Here is a 19,268-nt window from a genome sequence, read left to right on the forward strand (position 1 = left end):
AGAATTGGACATTATTCTAGAAATGGAAGGCTCATTACAATTTCTTTCACTTAGAAAGTTGTCTATTTCACAGCTTATAGTAGTGTGGTACTAAGTGTAACAGAAAAGAACCGACATCTAAATCATACATCATTAGTCTACTTCCCTGTAGAGGAAAAATACACAGATATTATTAATGAAAACAACTGAAGAGAGTGACTCAGAGGCCACTTGTTAAGGCACATTTAAAAAAAATAAAACACCTTTGTGTATATAAAAATACAGCTGACTCCATATTGATTTATGAAAAATAAATTTATTACATAACACCTTGTTTTTAACAATGTTCGATTTTTTTTTAAATTCAGAATACTTGTGTCATTCATGTAAAATAGTTTGATACAGTACATTGTATGTTATAGGTTTTTTTTTTTCCTCAAAAATTCTAAGGCTCTCCTACTCCTTCTCCTTTGCTGAAGTAAGGGCACCCTAAACAACGTGCGAACAAGTTTTAAAAAAGAAAATGAACTGAACAAAATTTTAATAGCACTACACCAACCAGCTTTAAAATCAGGACAAAATATCTGAATGGGATGCCGCACCTTTTTAAGGAAGTTATCATTCATGCTTTTTTCATCTTAAAGCATGCTCACAAATCAGCAACACCAACAGGAAAAATAAAACACTGTCTATGACAATCATTTTAGTTTGTTTGCTGAACCAAACAGCTTTATATCAATGACAACATATTTAATTACTATCAAATAGCAGCTTTAATACCAGTCAAGTCATAGATTGAAAATAAAAACAAACTTATAAGTTGGAAATTAATCTTTGGGAGTTTTGAAACCTTCCTGGAAAAACTATGTGGCTTTTTGTACTTTCAAAAAAATCCAAGCAATATTCTTGGTCAAAAAACACTGATTAATGTAGAAAATGGATCAACTCACTGATAAGACACTAAGATGAAAGGTGTACCAAAATAATCTCATTTTGAGTCTGTTATTTTTTTGAATTAACATATACTGTATGTTTCAAGTACCAGATCACGTTTCTGTGTGTACTATTGGTCAGAGAATGTTGTTACACTGAAAGAACTCACCACATACAACGACAAATGCTTGTCCCTAGCACATTTCACAGCTTCAACTGCTACCGACTGTCACTGAAAAAAATGCATTGGTCAGTCTGAACCATGTCAAGTAAACTATGGAAGTAGCAAACCCACAACACAAACTGTGCTAGCACTTTCTGTTCAAGTCTAACTCCAAAACAGGTACAACTTGGAAGCCACTACTCCAATCTGTGAAAAGTGGTGGAACTTGGCTACTGGACGTTCTGAGTATGTGGTTGTACAGTACATTCTCACGGCCCATACCAGGTTCCCGCAGAGCTGCAGCCAGTCCTGCAGCGTCAGCAACAGTGCATTGGCGACATTCCAACGCAGCTCAGTACCGGTGTGTCTGATGGGAGTACTGTGGAGGCTGCTGGGAGGTAGTTGAGTAGCCCATGCTGCTCTGTGGCTGTGATGTGCTTGGTCCAGGGTTGGGATAGGCAGCATGTGGATTGGAACGCTAGAAAAGGAGGGCGGGGAGAGGTGTAAGCAGGTGTTTCTATGAGCTGGCTGTGTCCCAAGCTGGCAGGCTGATTATGCGCGTTCAAAACGCCATTTATTTCAAGGCAGTAAGAATTTAAATGTCTTGTACTATGTATTGTCGCTTTACAATTAAATGGCAAAAAACCCAGATCTTTTAATACCAGCTCTCCTTTATGAAGGTCAGAAGTACCGCTAGTAAAGAATACTAAGCCAAGTCCAAGCGTGAAGTTCAGTTTTTCTACAGCACTCACCCCCCTTTTATGCTGTTTTATATCTACTTCATAAATAATAACTAACTTACTTAAGAGGGTGACACATGAACTCAATAAAGTATACATTAAGAAATTCAAAGGACATCCACGCACTACTTTCTTCAACAGAAACCGTCCCAATACACACATATGACTAAAGAATAAAAATGAATACAAGAAAAGGTACCACAGAATCATTTTCTTTGGCACTGAATATTTTTATGCCCTTTCTACTAATGAGTCTTATTTTCTGCTACTAGTTATGTACAAAAGTAAAATTACAATGATTGAAATGCAAGAGGGTATTCTCAATTCTAAAACTAGCACAAAGGGATAGACCAGTGATAGTTTAGGGTCCTCTCATTTTGATCAGTTACACTATTGCCATTCCTGCACCTCCCTCATACTATTAGCTCCCAAGACAAATGCTATAAAAGATCAGCCATGATTTATTACTTTCCTCTTTCAAAGCTTATTTAATAAGTCATATAATTCTAAATTCTCCTAATCCTAACAAAAATGACATTTTAAAAAGAGTGGGTACATGAAATTATAGTCAGAAATACTGGTTTTGAAATGACCCATAAAACCAACCACAATAATATCGACAGAGAAGCCCAGCACTTTGGTGCAAACACACTTTGGTTTCAGGAGCAAAGGTCGGAGCACCACCCTGCTGCATTCTAAGGATGCCATCGCCCTCATGTGCAAACACCTTCTGGAGCCCAGAGAGATGCACTTGCCCCATTTAGATGGGGAGAAGGACATGCTGGAACAAGCCCCTGTCCCCACAGATGTCTGCCTTGATTTCCCTGTTTCGCTTTCTGGAAGAGAACTACTCTCAGGCAATGGTTTCCATGGTTTGGTGAGCTGGACCTCTCCCTCCCAAAGCAAAGAGAGTTAGTATCTAATTCTTCAAGTGCAGTAGCGGGCTCTGGGAGCCTTACCAGTTTAACACGCTCTCTTTTTCTCTTTTAGTAAATAAATAACTCGAATTGGCCAAGTTTCTAGTATCCTTCCCACACTGACACCCAGGTTAATTGGGAATATGATTCAAATAAGCAGGGAGGTGGCACGTGATTTTCAAACCAGGTATTTCTGCAAAGGAAGTGACAAGGTCACTTGCTGGGCTCCACAAGCAGGCAGTGCAGCTGCCTCGTTGGTCAGTTCTGTGTCTGAATCCTGGCCTCTCCCCGGCTCGCTGGGCGAACATGCGAGGTTTTAGCCTCCACACGCCTGTGTTCTGAAATGACAGCGCTAACACTTCCCTCAGTTACTACAGTGACTGAAGGCTATGAGGTCCGCTACATTCTTAGCACACAGCCGGCGCACAGTAAGTACCCGGCAAGCCATTATCATCATCACCACCACCACCACTTACGTGCTTACTGTGTCCTATGAATGCTACTGAGAATTGTAACGATGATGATAATCCAAGGGACACACGTGACTCGCATCTTGTTGGAAGTGCGCATGTCAGGCTAGCCTTCCACACTCACGGAGCCTGGGCAGACATCCTCCCATTGAGTCCTTACTGCCTCACACTTACCATTATCTACATTCTACAGTGAGGGAACTGACTACATCTGACCCACTGACGCAAGGGTACCCAGGCTCCCCCCACTGCACCGCCATCAGCACTTCCCAGGCCAATAACACTTCATTCCTGTCAGCTCCTTCCCCAGGAGCACAGAGGTCTTCATGACATTGCACGTTCCAATGGCCACACACCCACGTGCAAACACGGACATGGCGGCTCAGTACAAAACAGGCCCGACATACCTGATAGTCTGAGGTCATGATGAGTCCACCTGAGGTAGTGGTAGGAGGAACAACTCTCACTTTCTTCAACGGGGGTCCCTGTGTGTGACTGCTGTCTTGATTCCCTGGGTGACCAGCCCCATTCGTGTGGTTATTGCCCTGCTGCTGCTGCTGGTTCTTCTCAATTGGTTCAACAGAAAAATAAAGTTCCGCTCAGAAGGAGAACCACACACACCCCAACCAGACAATGTCATGGTAGCACTGGCCGACACAGGCAACCGACTGCGCTTCAACACTTACTTTGTCTCCTTTGTCATCCGGTTCTTCTTCTGTTAGAAACTCTCGTTTGGGGTAAGGAATTTGACAACCGGCAAAAACACTGACCACAAAGAGAAAAAAACGATTTCTGGTGTACTAATCAATATTTCAGATGCTTCAGTTAAATAGTTTTCATTTTAATCTCTTAAGATGGACTGTGTCTCCATATTTATAACATAAAAACCTTTCAATCAACTGAATCTTTTCTTCTCACTAGTGACATTACAGCAGGTCACTTGAGGGCTCTTCAATGTATAAAAATAATCAATAATCGTCTAATATGACTCAACTTTTTCTTTTGTCCCAGCATTGCTCTTTTATTATGACAACCAAAGTATAGATTCCAGCTGAAATGTCACTATTCAAACACATTTTTTTAAGCCTCCCTACTACATTTAAAATAAAAGATAGTACAGGGAACACAGATTTACTCGGGAATGGGATTTAAAATTGTAACACAGAAGTGGAACTGCAGGCAGGGAGCAACCTCGTGAGTCGGAGTGAGCTGCAGCACAAGTCACCTGTCACTGCACAATGAGAGGACTGCGGAAACGAAGGCTAGAATGTTTCACGAAGACAGGAGCACCTCTTACCTATAAAACCCCTACATGACACGTCACTATCAGAGCTCACTTTTTGCTTGTTGTAAGGATGTCCTTGGTCCCCATACAAGAGGAGTAGCAACATGGAGTTGAAACTAAAAGAAAGCAGGCCTCCCCAAATTCTATCGCACTAGTGAGTTAATAAATTGATCACTTACTCTGATGTAGGAAGTGGGTCTTCTAAGAAATAGGGATCCTGCATAGCCTGTTCTGAGGTAATTCGCTTTATTGGGTCCATGGTAAGCAACTTCTGAAGCTGAAATCATAAATCACAGAAGCATTACGCATTACTTCTCCTAGTCATACCCCATGGCACATATGTGGGAAGTCGATGTTTTTTAATGAATAATACCACAGTTTGGAGGGCATTTATTCCCCCAAACTAACAAAAAACTAACTATTACATTTAATATAGTAATTCATATTTAGTCACTCTGATATCTATTATCCCATGTGGTTCTCCTACAAGAAGTAACTGAAGTTGTATCTTCTTACTCTGAGCCAGTTATCTCTTCCCTACATTATTCATACTGCTGTATTCAACTGAGAACAGGACTACAATTCTTACATTTTTTGTATTCTTTTTCCATTAAGGGGGAAAATTGTTATAACACAAATAATACACTAGCCACATGTGGCCATTCAGATTTAAATCCATATAAACTAAAACAAAATTAAATTTAAAAGAATCAATTTCTCAGTGCCTTCAGGGACATTTCTAGAGCTTAGGAGCCACCGGTGGCGTGGGGCTACCCTATTGGACAGCACAGATCGTCAGAGAAAGTTCTCCTGAGCAGTGTGGTAGTAGTTTGAAAATAAATACGGTAATTGATCTAGAACTAGTCGAGTACAGAGGTGTGGTGACGAATGGAGATTATGGAAGGAGGCTGCTTAGGTAAAATCCTGACTTCATATTTCTTAGCTGAGTGACTCTGAACAAGTTACTTAGCTTCTCTGTAACCCCATCTGTCAATGGAGACTAAAGACTGCACCTATTATCACAGGTTTGTTTTCAGGGTTAAATGAGTTAATGTATGGAAAGCAATTATAATGGTGCCTAGTGCAAAGAAAGCACTGCATAAGTATTAGCAATCCTTCTTCTTCTTTTTCCTTCTTCCTTTTTCTTCCTCTTTTTCCTCCTCCTCCTCCTCATTATTATTATCACTACATATAGAAATGTCACACTGATATGAAAATTTGGTATTTTTTGGTTAAAACATAGTGTACTGAAAGCCTTATGACCTACAATATTTGATTTTAATATGTGGTTTAAGAGATTATCTAAATAGTGGCTGTGATATGAGGTACTGCAGTGGTTTTCAGACCGCAGAGTACAACAGAACCCCTGGAGCACTCCTTACAACAGACTGCTGGGCCCTCTCCAGAGCTCCTGCCCGGTCCACCTGGGCAGGAGCCCGGAGACCTGCACGTCCCGCAGGCCCTCAGGTGAGTCTAAGGCTGTGGGATAAGGGCCACACTTTGAACACCCAGGAGGTAATAGACATGTTGAGCCTTAATGAGCGATGTCACAACTAGACAACAGAAGGATATAAAATAATTAAAAATGCAGATGAAATGCTTGGGATGATGAAATTAAAATTTAATTTTAATGATCTGATATTTCAATGCAAGGACAATTTTATTTTTAGAGTTGAAAGGAAAAACATGCATTTGCTACTTAAAATAGCCAATAGTTTTAATGAAGTTATATTTAATGGAGTTATAACGGGACCACCCAAGACAGCTCATTCCAGTAAAAACAAGCAAAGAAGCTGCAAAGGAAATATATCTCTAGAATTTCAGTGGTGATGATAGAGTAATTTCAGACTATACTGAGTAGTAGTGAGTTAGGGGGGAAGAGTAGCTCCCCTAAATCGTGACTTTTGATGTAACACTATTATCATTATTTTGTTAGAATACATCTTTCCATGCTTTTGAAGGAATTGGGGTCCTGTGGTAAGTACATTATAATAAACCATTATTTGGATAATAATACACTATGTGTAATATGATACGTTAAGCACAGCTTTTTAAATTGCTGATAAGATATGAAATATATGATAACATAAAAATAAGTAGAAGATGTAGAAGCAGAAACAGTATAAGGAGAAGAAAAGAAAAAATAGAAGAAATGTTTGCCAAGTGGCCTGGACTGTAATAAAGTAAAATTTAATCCTTTCAAAGTAGAAAAAGAAAAAATTTGCATTTAATGAGCTCATTTAAAAATATTGGGAATAAAGGAGTAAAAGAATTTCAAGTCAAGCAAAATATAAGCTGCTTCTTCCTCAGATTCTGCCTTTTATGTTATATAACTTTTTCAAAAAACATAAAACTTAAAACATTTTTAATTTTTATGGTGTAAAAATGAAAGTTTCTTGTAAACAAATTTAAGTTGGCAATTGTTGAATATAACCTCAACATAAATTACCTTGATAGTGCATGAATTAACTTAGATTCTAGGTCAAATCAGTGTTCCACTATACACTGATACTGAATTTCTCATTCTCAGAAAAAGCAAATAATACATACAATAACGAAGGATTTCTAATGGCCAAGTTTGTAAGAGGTATCTTGGGAATTAAAAATTTTCTAAACAGTCTTTCAGAGTTGAAACAAAATAATCTGTAAAAAATATTTCTGAATGATGGGATTGTTTCCTTCTTGATTCTTCTCTGAAATTTTTGAAATTTAAAAATAACTGATGAAAAACAATAATGTAATTTAAAAAACGCTCTTAACAGACTTGGTACAATGGCTATCTTTAAGAAATCTAATCTAACCATGCTATGGGTTTGGAAAAACAAGTATTTGAATGTTTTTACTCTTCTGTACCAACACGATCTCTGCATTTACCATGAAAATACTCTAAATGTGCTCAGGAGCCATATAAATTGACCCAAAAAGTCTCAGGGTGGGCTAATCAGTTAGGGGAAAAAAATGCATTTCATTAGTGCTGTTCTCTAAAGCTTACCAAGTGGAATGCTTTACTGTCCGGTTTAACTTTATGTTTTTCCATATACTTGATAAGGCTGCAGTTGGTATATCTGAAAGAGAAATAATATGAAATATCTGTATTAGAGTTAAGGTTAATTTTAAACTGGCTGAAGTTTTTCCAAACAGAATTATTTTAATCATGACCAATATAAAATATACAATGGAAACTGTATGATCAGCACAGTAAGAGTAGGATTACAACAATTTTATACTTCATTCTATATTCAACTGGTCATTTCTGAATGGATGCCATTGATTACATGCAAGATAATTTCATGAATAATATACACTGAATAGCTTTTTTCATATGAATGTCATCTCAACAATTATCTTAAATAACATATGGGTCAAAAGTTTAACTTAGCCTTTAATATATAAAAAAGAAAAAAAAATTGTTATAGGCCTATAAACTGCCCTCTCCCAATCCCCTAATCTTGCATTGTAAATGAATATTCCTTCTTCTATATTAAAACATACTTAAAATTACACAACCCAGTAATTGTAGATAGGCAACTGGCTATTACAGAGGTTTGTTTAGTTCAGTTTCTTACTGCCTCAGCTATGATACCTTCCATTGATGTTTCCAGAAAGTAATAAATATGGAAAGAAATGAAATTTTTACTCATATCCAAATCAGCTGCTAATATTAGATATTCTTTGTATCATTTAGACATCTTAATGGACACTGTCACAATGTAAATTATTTATTAGAGTAAACATGTAAAATTAATTATTGGAATAATCTTATGTCGAGTAGATAATCTTCCACTGAGTATTCTGGAAAAGCAAAAATCAACAAAGGGTCTATTTTCTTTCCAACTTACGTATTTCTTCTGAAATCTTTCATTAATGTTGAATGTTCGGGCATCTTTTTTATATCTTCCCAATCTTTATCTGTGAAATACATTGATAAAATTTTATGTTGTCTAGGTTCCTATTCTCAAGACCTTTAATAAATGTAATTTTCATTACATTTCCTATACTTTTAACCTCCATGAAGCACAGACTTCAAATAAATGGTTAGCTATAGTAAACATCTTGCGGTGTAAATACAATTCTCCATTCTGTGTAGTGTTAGATCTCTCATTTTAATGTCGACTTCCTATGTGTTTTACTATGTTACCTCAATTTCTATAACTAGACGTGAATAAGTTATAAATAAATATTCCTATTATTAAATAGTTCTACTTGTAAAACCACTTTTTCCCCCTTTTCATCAAATTTCTTGGTTACATCAGCAACCAATTTCTTCAACGATAAATGTAATAGCTTTCCCTTCAGGAGCTTTAAGATACACTTCTTTTTATATAGCCCTCCTCACTTAAATACATTGCTTTACGTCAGCAATCTATGTAAGATATAACTACTAGGATATAACTAGTATATTAATAAATCAGCTGTTGCCTTGGCTAGTTTCAGTAACATTAACAAAAACAATCCTAGGTAGAAAACGTTTCGGTTAGTTTTGCTGGCATTAAGAGATGCTAGCAACACGTGCTAGATAACGTGTTTTCTCCATCACCGTCAGTGGGCTTTACTGAGAGTTCACTAGGCGCACAGCACTGGAACAGGTGGCTTAAGGGCACCTTTAGCTTTTAAATGGCCTTTAGAGGTTCGATTTTCTTTCCATTTACTTGTAAAAATATTTGCTACCTTCCTCCATAGAAATCACATTATTACAAAGTAAACTAAATATATACTTTAAGTTCATAAATGGGAATTTTCTTAACTATTTCCTTGCTCCAGTTCTCTATTTTGTCAATTTCTCAAGCCAGAAATCCTGATGATCTTACTCTTCCCTGAACTACACACTTCCTATAAAAAGTATACATTTGTGTTTTGTTCTCCACCTTTACTATCACTTCACACCTAAATTACTGCTGTCGGCAAGCAGCTGGTCTCCCTGACCAGCCACTTCTCTTTCACTGATTTTTACGTACCACTGTCATACTAATTTTGACAAAATATAACATAAACCATGGGGTGTACTCCCAAGAACTTATCATGTTTTCTCATTCTGTAGCATATCAAATCTGAACTCTGCTGCCTGCTTTTCAAATTCCTTATAAACTGAGCCTACTCTAACTGTGGAACCACACATTAAGAACCATCTCCTAAAGGGGTCTTCCCCACTTCCACACTTCTGCACCCCCAGGCCTGGGGCCCTAGAAATGGTAGGCCCATTCAGAAGTGAGAAGCAAAGGCCATTCTGCTCCATCTACTCAAACCATACCCATTCTTTAAATAGTCTACTTAGAACAGTACAATGCAAACTCCAAGAGGGCAAAAATCATGTCTGATATGTCAACAATACTTTATATTTACCACAGTGCCTGGCACATGGCAGATACTCAATAAATATTCAGTGAATAAACGAAATTCCCATCACGACAAAGCAGTCTTTGCAGAACTGTTAACCAATTCTGGAGAAAGGTAATATATGTGTAGTTATTGTGTGTTTACTGCTAAGTAACACCCTTGTAAGGGAATGTGAAATGATAACTCCTAGATATTTCTGTATTAGTCTTGAGTTACATTGATCTAAGAAAAATTCCTAATAACTAATTTCTAGTAAGTACTTAACAAACCAAAATTATGTAGGTGTTTTAAACAAATGTGTGTTATTGAACCACTGGGCAGAGTTTTGGGGTGACTGTGGTATAACGAAGGACAGCGATCCAATGCCCGCCATGAGACACCTGGGCGGCTGCAAACGATGCAGGCAGGGTCGCTGTGGAACGCCAGCCTTTCACCCACATTCTGACTCTTCTACCAGAACACTTAAAAGAGAGTTCTTATTGATAAGAGTTAGAGAACAAAACATGCTATTATTCAACATAATGTGATTCTGTACAGTGCCCTAAATAAAAATCATGTTCAGAATTTGTATTTAGATCCCAAGTAATGGCAATATTATAGGTGCTGCCAGACAAAACTGCACCTATTGAATTTTATTTATAGTGCCCACTGGTAAGAACTAAAGGCACCTTTTTAGTACAGATACTGCAACTATTTTATCATTTCAAATATTAAACAACAAAACAAAACAGAACAAAAACCAAAATGAAAGAAAAATATACTCTCAAATTCAGGAAACCCACAAATTTTTTTTGCTAATATGTGAACTCTACAAATTTTGCTATTTCTATGGATCTTTGATTAATGCAAGTCATATATATAAAGAATTGAGTAAGAGTAGCTTTTATCAGCTAAAATTATACACCTTTCCAATGAAGATATCTAAGTTCAAACAACAGTGATTTAAAAACAAAAACAAAAACATAATGTGTACCTGCAGGAAATCCCATTACATTGAATATTCTGTCCAGCTGGTCATGGTGATAAGGATTACTAGTTTTGATGTCCTCTTGTCGACAGTGAAATATTGGTTCTGACGTTAGTAGTTCTGCAAATATACACCCTATAGCCCAAATATCTTTAAAACAAAAAGACAAAAAAAAAAAAAAAAAAAAAAAAGGAAAAGAAAAAAGAAAAAAAAGGAAAGGAAAAAAGAAAAAGAAAGGAGGAAAATAAAGTGGTTCTTTCCAAAAGAAAATGCATTTTTATCTTGGCGGGGAATGTTTTTCTTTCCTTTCTTTCCCTAATAATCATATTAATTCCTAAGCAATTACAATTATAAATATCACGGAATATGGTTTGAAATACATATTCCCATTCCACCCACCCCAATTTTTCATTCCCTTTTATACCTCCACCCCACCTAATGGCTTCATTCCAAGTTTAAATCAAATTCAGTAGCTGAATTTTTGGCGAGTTTTAAATGCCTCAAACATTACCTTATCTATCAAATACATACAAAGCTACATACGGAGCATGGGAACCACAAATAAACAAAAGTAAACAAAAAATTAAACAAACAGAAAACCCAAACAGCTTTTGAAATTGGGCATACTTGCCAAAAACAATCAGCAGAATTATTTTGTGGTAAAAAACATTTTTTTCTTTATCTTGTTTATGTACTTGCTAATTTGTAAAGTCTAATAATTATTCTCCCATGTTAGCACTATTTAGGAAGGTGCTATTCCAATAAGAAAAATACAGTGCCTGACCTCAAATAGCCTAATGAAACAGCATTTCTACTTGAACAGTTTTTCATTCAAAGCGTTTCTTTATGCTATAGATTTTGCAAGTGTCAGATTTTGCAAGTTTAAGTATTTAATATGGACAAGAAAATAGGGGGTAAAACACTACCTTTAAAATGGGTACAAAGGCTACAAATTCATAGGAATTACTTATAAAGGGAGGTGAATGGTTTTCTTTGTATACAGCAAATTCCCTTCACTCATGTTAAGATATTGGCTAACTTTCCTTCATGCTAGAAAGACCTATATTTAGAAATTAAAGCTGAAAGTATTCCAGTTTTACTTTTAACAAATCCCAAAAAATGACAATGTTAACTTTTCCACTCTGAGTAGCAGCATTGTGTGCACAGAGCAGATACTCAGAGTGGTTTTTGACTGATCTAACCAATACCTGTGGTAAATATAAATAACTGTAGGGGGACAAATAAAAATTACTATTTTAAAGAAGTTTATTTTTCAGCTATTTTAGTAGCTGCCACTTAAATAGAAAATGAGGAAAAAAACACAAATTTATGAATGACTGAGACCGCTTAAAACTCCAAAACTGGAATACAGATATTTAATTTAATGTAAAATTATCACATTTACATTTCAGAGTAACAAGTTAATCATCTAGTTACTTAAAGATTATACACCCTAACTACCAGCAAGTGATTTTTAAAAAGTGACAGTTTGCATTATCAGTTTTATTCCACATCAGACAACCAAGTCTAGCCCACACCACTCACTACAGGAAAAGCCTCCTCAGGAAATATAAACCAAGCTATTTTGTTTTGAATGTCAGAGAGTAAATGGGAAAATTAGGGAGTTTGTGATTCTTCGTTTTACATGGGTACCCCATATAAAACTGACCTCTGATAATCTTACTCAAATGAAAGACAGCCAAACTAAGTAGGATCACAAAAAGGGCTCATGGATCAGTATGCACATTACCCAAAAGACACTGCAGGAACTCCTTCTGCTTAGCTATGCAAAATTCTAAAGAAAAAAAATGAAATATGTAAAGGAAGATGAGAGGTGAATAAATAGGTTAGCTATCCCTAAAGCCACACTGCTTTTAAAATAAGAAGTCCAGAAGGAGAAAAAAAGTTTATTGAACCTTGCTTAATCTTACCCTGATAACCTCTTTCTTTATATCTCTTCTATGATTTTTCTCTCTTGTCAATTTCACCAACCTTCCTTTCTTCAAAATCCTGAGCCAGACATTAATCATGAATTTGAGTTAACTGATCAGGCCATTATTTCAGACAAATTTCTAAATCTTTGTAATTAAATCTCTCCTTCCTATCTTGCCTATTTTTTTTTTTTTGCAGATTGTGCCAAGTTTATGGGAAAGTTCTTTCCTGCTCACCTACTTGCTAACCTCCTTCTAGAAAGATTTTTCCAAATTAAAAACATATAAATGCCATCTACTTCTCAAAATCTGTGATGTTCATGTGTAGCTACTGAGCGAACCAGGCCAAGGGGATAGGGACTGGTATGCTACATAGACCCAAATGGGGCGGGGGCGGGGGGGGGTGTTAAATAATAGTTTAATCAATAGGTAGGTGTACGAACAGCAAGCTTCTATCTTAACAAAAGAGTAAATTCTCACTCTTCCTATTTATTGTCTATTTTCCATTTAAAAGAATGCTACATAATTGGTGGGTATTCAGTTATTTGAGGACAAACATCTGAGCTTAAAAGTCCATAATTTAGTAAAACTTGAGACTATTTTACTGACAATTAATTTAAAATTAATAACCCTCTTTCAGACTTCTTCTCCACCAGGTCAATCAAACAAACTGAACCCAAACACTCAAAACTGAATTCAACTTGTCCCTGGAAGTACAATGTTTACTAACCTATTATTTCCTCTCTTTGGTTTAATGATTCAGCTTGCAGTTCTGAACCACTGAATAAATGACCACAGCACTAAAATCTGTTTGTAATGGAAAGTAGGAATGTATCAGCTGAACGTGTTCGGATTTTTTCCCTGTGTTCTTTCGCTGCTTCTCCGTAGCTTTCAGTGTAATATAATTCACCCAAGTCCACTAGCAGATTTCACCCTTCTAAATGATGCGGAAGGTATTAGCAAATTATGTATGAATTCAACCACAAAGGTTCTTCTCTCAGCTGCTCACACTACAACTATCTGACAGGGAAGTCAAATGCTTGGAGAAGTTCTCGGTATGTAGCTTTAACTGTGGTGTGGGGAATATGTTAAGTACTTTGACGGCCCTTGGGCTACCTGCACAGGTAATGGGAGAATGGGATGGTGCGCAAAACAAGAAAGAAATTTCCTTTTTTACTCCTTTATTCTAGTTTTAAAAATTTAGATTAAAAATGGTTTATGTATGATTTCTCTCTCTCAAAAAAAAGCAATTTGTAAGATACCTACATGATAACTTTTGAGCTAATGTTTTGATAGGAGAAAGTGTTCTGCAAGACTGCTCTTGGCCAAGTCAGGTGGACAGGAGTGGGGATCAGCACTGCGGAGGGACTGGCCCTGACCTGAGTTTCAATCATTTACACCCAAGTCAGCTCCCTGTGTGATTCCCCGCACCTACCTCACAGGGCAGCTGTTTTCACCTAAGGTCACAGGACTTTCAGACTTGACTCATCTAAGAGATGAGTTAGGCTCAATCCTCATTTTCAGAAAATGTGTGTGTGTGCCTACACACACACACACATACACACACACACACAAACACACACACACAGAGTGACAAGCTAAGGCTAAGTCAGGCTGCTAGTTTTTGTTACTTCCATTGTTCAAGGATGACTAAATTATTTAATGCATACACGTATTCACACTGTTTTCTCAATTGGACTGGAAATCCTTTGTGGGTAATCTACATAATTTGCATTCATTTTGGTTTCTCTTAAGTTTTAAAAGGTTATCTACTAGTTGTCCAATAAATTTTTATGTTGATGAAAAAGAGGAAGAGGAAAGCAAAATATGAAGAAAGGCCTCTTTCCCAAATTATAAAGCCATCTGAACAAGGGAACCTACCTAACTGCTGGTGGTTTAGCTTTGTGACAAACAGCCCTGCACTAAAACTGCTGAGCTATAGAATTTACTAGTGAATAACAGGTTATACAAACCTTAATGTTCATGGTAGTTTCTTAATAAAAAAGAAAAAGATAATAATAAGCCAGAGTCACAAGCTTATGTGATAGTACATTTCTTTAATTTAATTCAAAGTCTGAAGTTTTCAGTTAACAGTAGCTAGGATGACATAGTCACTTCTATTTGTATGGTCTATTAATAAGTCTTACCAAAAGTAATGCTGCTTTTAAATATTCATTTCCTAGGTGGAAAAAAATAGCTATATATCGTATTAGTTTATGTGCTTAAGTACATTTAGAATATACTTGTAAAAAAGGACATCCAAATGTGTGTTTAGGTAATAATATGTACTCAAACACAAAACTACCTTCAATAATTTTTATTTTTCCTTTTACCTGACTTTAAAATGTACACACACACACACACACACACACACACACATATATTTATATATTTTATTTTGGAATAATTTTAGATTTATAAAAAAGTGAAAGACAGTTGAGAAGTCCCATATCTAACTGACTTAACTTTACATACCTTTATTTTTCTATAAAATAAAATGTGATCTCAAAGCAGCTATGAAGATTAGTCAACATAAAGATTTTTTTGAAAAAAAAAAAGACATGTTGAATTCACAATTGATATGGGGAAATGTGCACGAGTATTTCTCCCTTTCTCTTCTTGAGTACACATTGAAATGGCAGCCAAGTAATAAAAGTACAAATCCACAGTAATATAAAGAACAGAAGGAGATCATCAGGGACAAGACTCATGCATTTATTCACCAAAGAGTACTGAGTTCTCACTACAGGCACTGAACTCTAGCGGGGAACCAGAGCGAGGCCAGGTCTGTCTATTTCAGTGGGTCTTAGACACTGATCCGTGCTATCAAGACAGTAAGACAGAGGTGTGATAGGGAAGGGAAGGTGCTTACTTTCGACTGTGTGACCAAGGACGTTCCCTGTGAAGAGGCCATATCTGGACTACAGTCTGAATGAAACAGACTGGGCATGTGAAGATCTCAGCTAAGCAGAGAAATGTAAAAACACTTCTAGAAAATGAAAGGCAGACGAAACAGTTCAGAGAAGGTCCTAAGGCCACAGTATTATTGGTGAGTGGGAAGCAGATTTATCCTGCACAACTCTGGGAAGATTTTGTACTTTGAAATACCATCTACAAAGTCTGTACACATTTTCAATTTGCAGTTGGGAATCCATGGAGGGTACGCAGAAGGCCCACAAGCTGTATGCGAATTTTTCACTGTGGGTGGTTGTCGTCCCTTTCCCCTGCATTATCCAAGGGTCAGCTGTACCATTCTCCTGCACTGCCCTGGGGCTGCCAGGTATGCAAAGACTGGGCCAAAAGCTGGAGGATTCTTCCTTTAAAAAATCTGAATGGCTTCAGAGCGAAGATTTGTGCATACTGGCACTTAAGGTTTCCCCACTTACTGGCAGTTCTCTGTTGGATGACCCTAAAGTCCTATAATCTATGTACCCAGAGTTCCCAAGCGGCTTTTGGTAATCTGATTCTTAAATATGAAGAGACAATCAAGGGTCAACGAACAGTTGAAGAACACTTGTCACATGGAGAGACGAGCCTAGCAGTGTCACCAGTGGCCTCGGAGATATTTGAGAAGCTTTTCCTTCCACGAAACAGTACAAGATGTTATGAAACATTAATAATCACAGAATAAGAAGGGGCCCTTAGAAATAAAAAAGACAAAGTCAGGAAAACTGATCAAAGGATAGTCCAAGAAGCCTAACGTCTGCCTACACTAAGTTCAGGAGAAAGAGAAATAGGGATGCAGAAAATGAATCTCAGATCGAACGTGCCTACCAAGTGGCCAGCACATCACTGGGAACTGTAAGAATGAGAAATCCTATTTGTTTTCAGAAAGAAAAAAACCCCACATCATCCACCAATGAATAAGAATAACATTGACATGAGAAGTTCAGTAGTAACACTGACGCTAGAAGGCAATGGAGGAGCATCATCAGATTCGGAGGCAAGATTATTGTGCAGCTAGGATTTTAAATCTGACCGAGCTGTCAAGTATGATAAAGGCATTTTTTGAGACATACAAGAACTAGAAAATTTACCTTTTGCCTCTAAGATACCCTTCCAAAGGAAGTTACTTGAGAATATGCTGTAGCAAAATAAGGAATGAACTAATGAAATCCAGAAAGAAATAGATCCAACCCAGAGGAATAAAAAAGGGAAAAGCCAGGATGAAAACCAATCTAGAATAGAGCAAAGCATAGAAAAGAAAACTTCAGGATGGGCTGATCTAAGACAAGAAAGTTGACTTTAACGCCATTCTGGGGGACACAGAACAAGTTAAGTAAGCAGCAAACACACATAAAGGCAAAAAGAGGCAAAGAACGTTAAGAAAAAGCTACTTGATAAAATTCAACCCAATAAAATGAAGCAGAATAAAGATGTCAGTAATGGAAACTTGTGGTAAAAGCTCTGTGGTAGTTGAACACTGAATCCATTACAATATATTAGGTTGGTGCCAAAGTAATTGCAGTTTAAAAGGTTAAAAAAAAAAAATTGCAAAAACCCCAATTACTTTTGCACCAACCTAATATAATCTAAGTATAAACCATGGGAATTAGTACTTGCAAACAGAAAATAAATGTTGTAAACACAGACATGTAGTAATAATGATGATAATGACATTACTAACACAGCTTATAAATTGAGAGGTTGGTGGGGGGAGAAGTATAAGAGCGCTGATTTCCTCATACTTCTTAATAGGGAGGTAACCAATACTATTAAAGATTTAAAAGTGAATTAAAATGTCTTAATTTTTTAATAATTTTCTTTCCCTTAACTGTAAGGGGAACTTTTAGAAGCTAACGTTTCTTTTGTTGAAAGAATCATTTGTCTGAAGTTCAATGATTTAGAAATTTTACTATGTTTATTTCTCTTTTCAAGTAAAATTAAACTTAAAATACTTTTTATCCAGAATGCATAATATGATCCCATATATTTAAAATGTTTTTAATATCTATTTATCTATCAGAGAGATGTGTCTGGAACGATATACCCGTAATGCTAAAATGGTATTTCCAGGTAGGAGAATTTTAGGTTAGTTTTTGCTCTTATTTTTATAATTTTCTATGTTTCTTGATTCAAAAACATATAGAAATACATATATATTTTTTACAACAAATCCACTTTTAAAACATCATGGAATCTTAATGAGTTCTACTCACCAATAGCTTTGGTATAATGTCTTGCTCCAAGAAGTAATTCTGGGGCTCGGTACCAGAATGTTACGACTACTGGATCCAAGTCTGCTAAAGGCTTCAAAGGTGAATTAAATAATCGGGCAAAGCCCATATCAGCTGTGAAAGAAAAAATAATAACAATGTTAAGTAAATACACTTTAATAAATTTAATTTATTACTCTAATTTTACTATTGTTACTTAGTAAGATATGAGAAATGTGCTGAATGCTGGGAGAAAAAGCCCACAAAACCTTTGCAGAAATCTACAACTCTAAGATTTTCGTTCTGTGCAAACTACTGTCACTCTTCAGCTGGGTTAGAGACAGGCTCTGCTGCCAGAGGTCAAGGGTGACCCTATCCTCTGGGCAGATTTTTTTCCATCTGTCACACCACTAGTGGGGACACGACTGTTAAGCTGCAGTTCCATTCTCTGCACTGTTCCCCAGCCTGGTGAAACGACATCAGGGGATGGCTTTCTGTGATTTGCATCAATAAGCCTGTTCACTGGTGTAATCAAAAGGTGACTACACAGTATGTTAACACCACTATTACCCACCATTTATTTGGGTTGAATTTTACTGATTTAATTTTAAAGAATAGTATTTTGTTAAGCTGGAAAAGACTTTAAAGGTCATATAATTCAATCACCTCCTTTTTCAAATGAGGAAACCGGTTAGAAGAAATTGATTTGACAAATGTTGTAACTCATATCTCAAAGCTGGAGCTGTGGTGAGATATAGTTCATAGCATGGTTTAACATGTAGGATAGTTATTCAGGCATAGCTGGTTATCTTACTAAACTGTAATCTTCTTACAGGCAAAAACTGTTGTCTTTTTCATCCCTCCATACTGTTTAGTGTCACATGTGGTGTTGTCACACATAGCTTTGGCCAAATACATGTTGAATGAACAATCACTACCATACCACCTATTCGAAAGTTTCAAGAGTCACTCACCATTTGTTTAGTTTTGTTCTCCTAATATACAATTTTAATGAAGTAGACCCTAGTCTAATCTACTTAATTATGGAGGTTAAAAGAAAACAACACAGAAATTTGGCAAAGAACTAAAATCATGAGTCAGACTATCAAATACTGGGTTATAGAAGAACTAATATTTCTTCTTAAATGTGAATGCTTGAAGCCGTGAGGGTCCCCCCAACCTGTCCCCCATACGCATTACGCAGAAGTATAATTCCAAACAAGATTATCTTAATATGTAAGTTTTCCATAAACCTTACAGTAAAGAATACATCTGTAACTACTGTTCGGCTGGGTCTTTTATATTTTGCATGCACTGAACTTACATTTGGTTTTGAGGCCACCAAACTGGACTGGACAGAGTACTTGGAAAGCACCTGGAAGGACTTTGATGG

General features: G+C 36.6%; 1 protein-coding gene across 8 annotated transcripts in view; it reads right to left on the reverse strand.

Annotated features, from left to right (window-relative positions):
* Nucleotides 1-275: 275 nt before the first annotated feature.
* The window catches only part of CDK8 (cyclin dependent kinase 8), a 120,933-nt gene continuing 101,940 nt past the window's right edge, over nucleotides 276-19,268 (reverse strand). For 4 of the 8 annotated variants that reach the window (XM_081046606.1, XM_081046602.1, XM_081046609.1 and 1 more), the window contains 8 exons: nucleotides 17,879-18,010; nucleotides 10,795-10,938; nucleotides 8,327-8,396; nucleotides 7,480-7,552; nucleotides 4,667-4,764; nucleotides 3,889-3,967; nucleotides 3,610-3,768; nucleotides 276-1,553 (listed from right to left, as the gene is read on the reverse strand). In XM_081046606.1, coding sequence (XP_080902732.1) covers nucleotides 1,428-1,553; nucleotides 3,610-3,768; nucleotides 3,889-3,967; nucleotides 4,667-4,764; nucleotides 7,480-7,552; nucleotides 8,327-8,396; nucleotides 10,795-10,938; nucleotides 17,879-18,010 — 881 coding nt within the window. In that variant the 3' untranslated portion in view covers nucleotides 276-1,427. The remainder of the gene's footprint in view (nucleotides 1,554-3,609; nucleotides 3,769-3,888; nucleotides 3,968-4,666; nucleotides 4,765-7,479; nucleotides 7,553-8,326; nucleotides 8,397-10,794; nucleotides 10,939-17,878; nucleotides 18,011-19,268) is intronic. The other 4 variants (XM_081046603.1, XM_081046604.1, XM_081046608.1 and 1 more) reach the window with 4 other exon arrangements.

Source organism: Rhinolophus hipposideros, assembly GCF_964194185.1.
Source record: "Rhinolophus hipposideros genome assembly, chromosome: 4".
NCBI lineage: Eukaryota > Metazoa > Chordata > Mammalia > Chiroptera > Rhinolophidae > Rhinolophus > Rhinolophus hipposideros.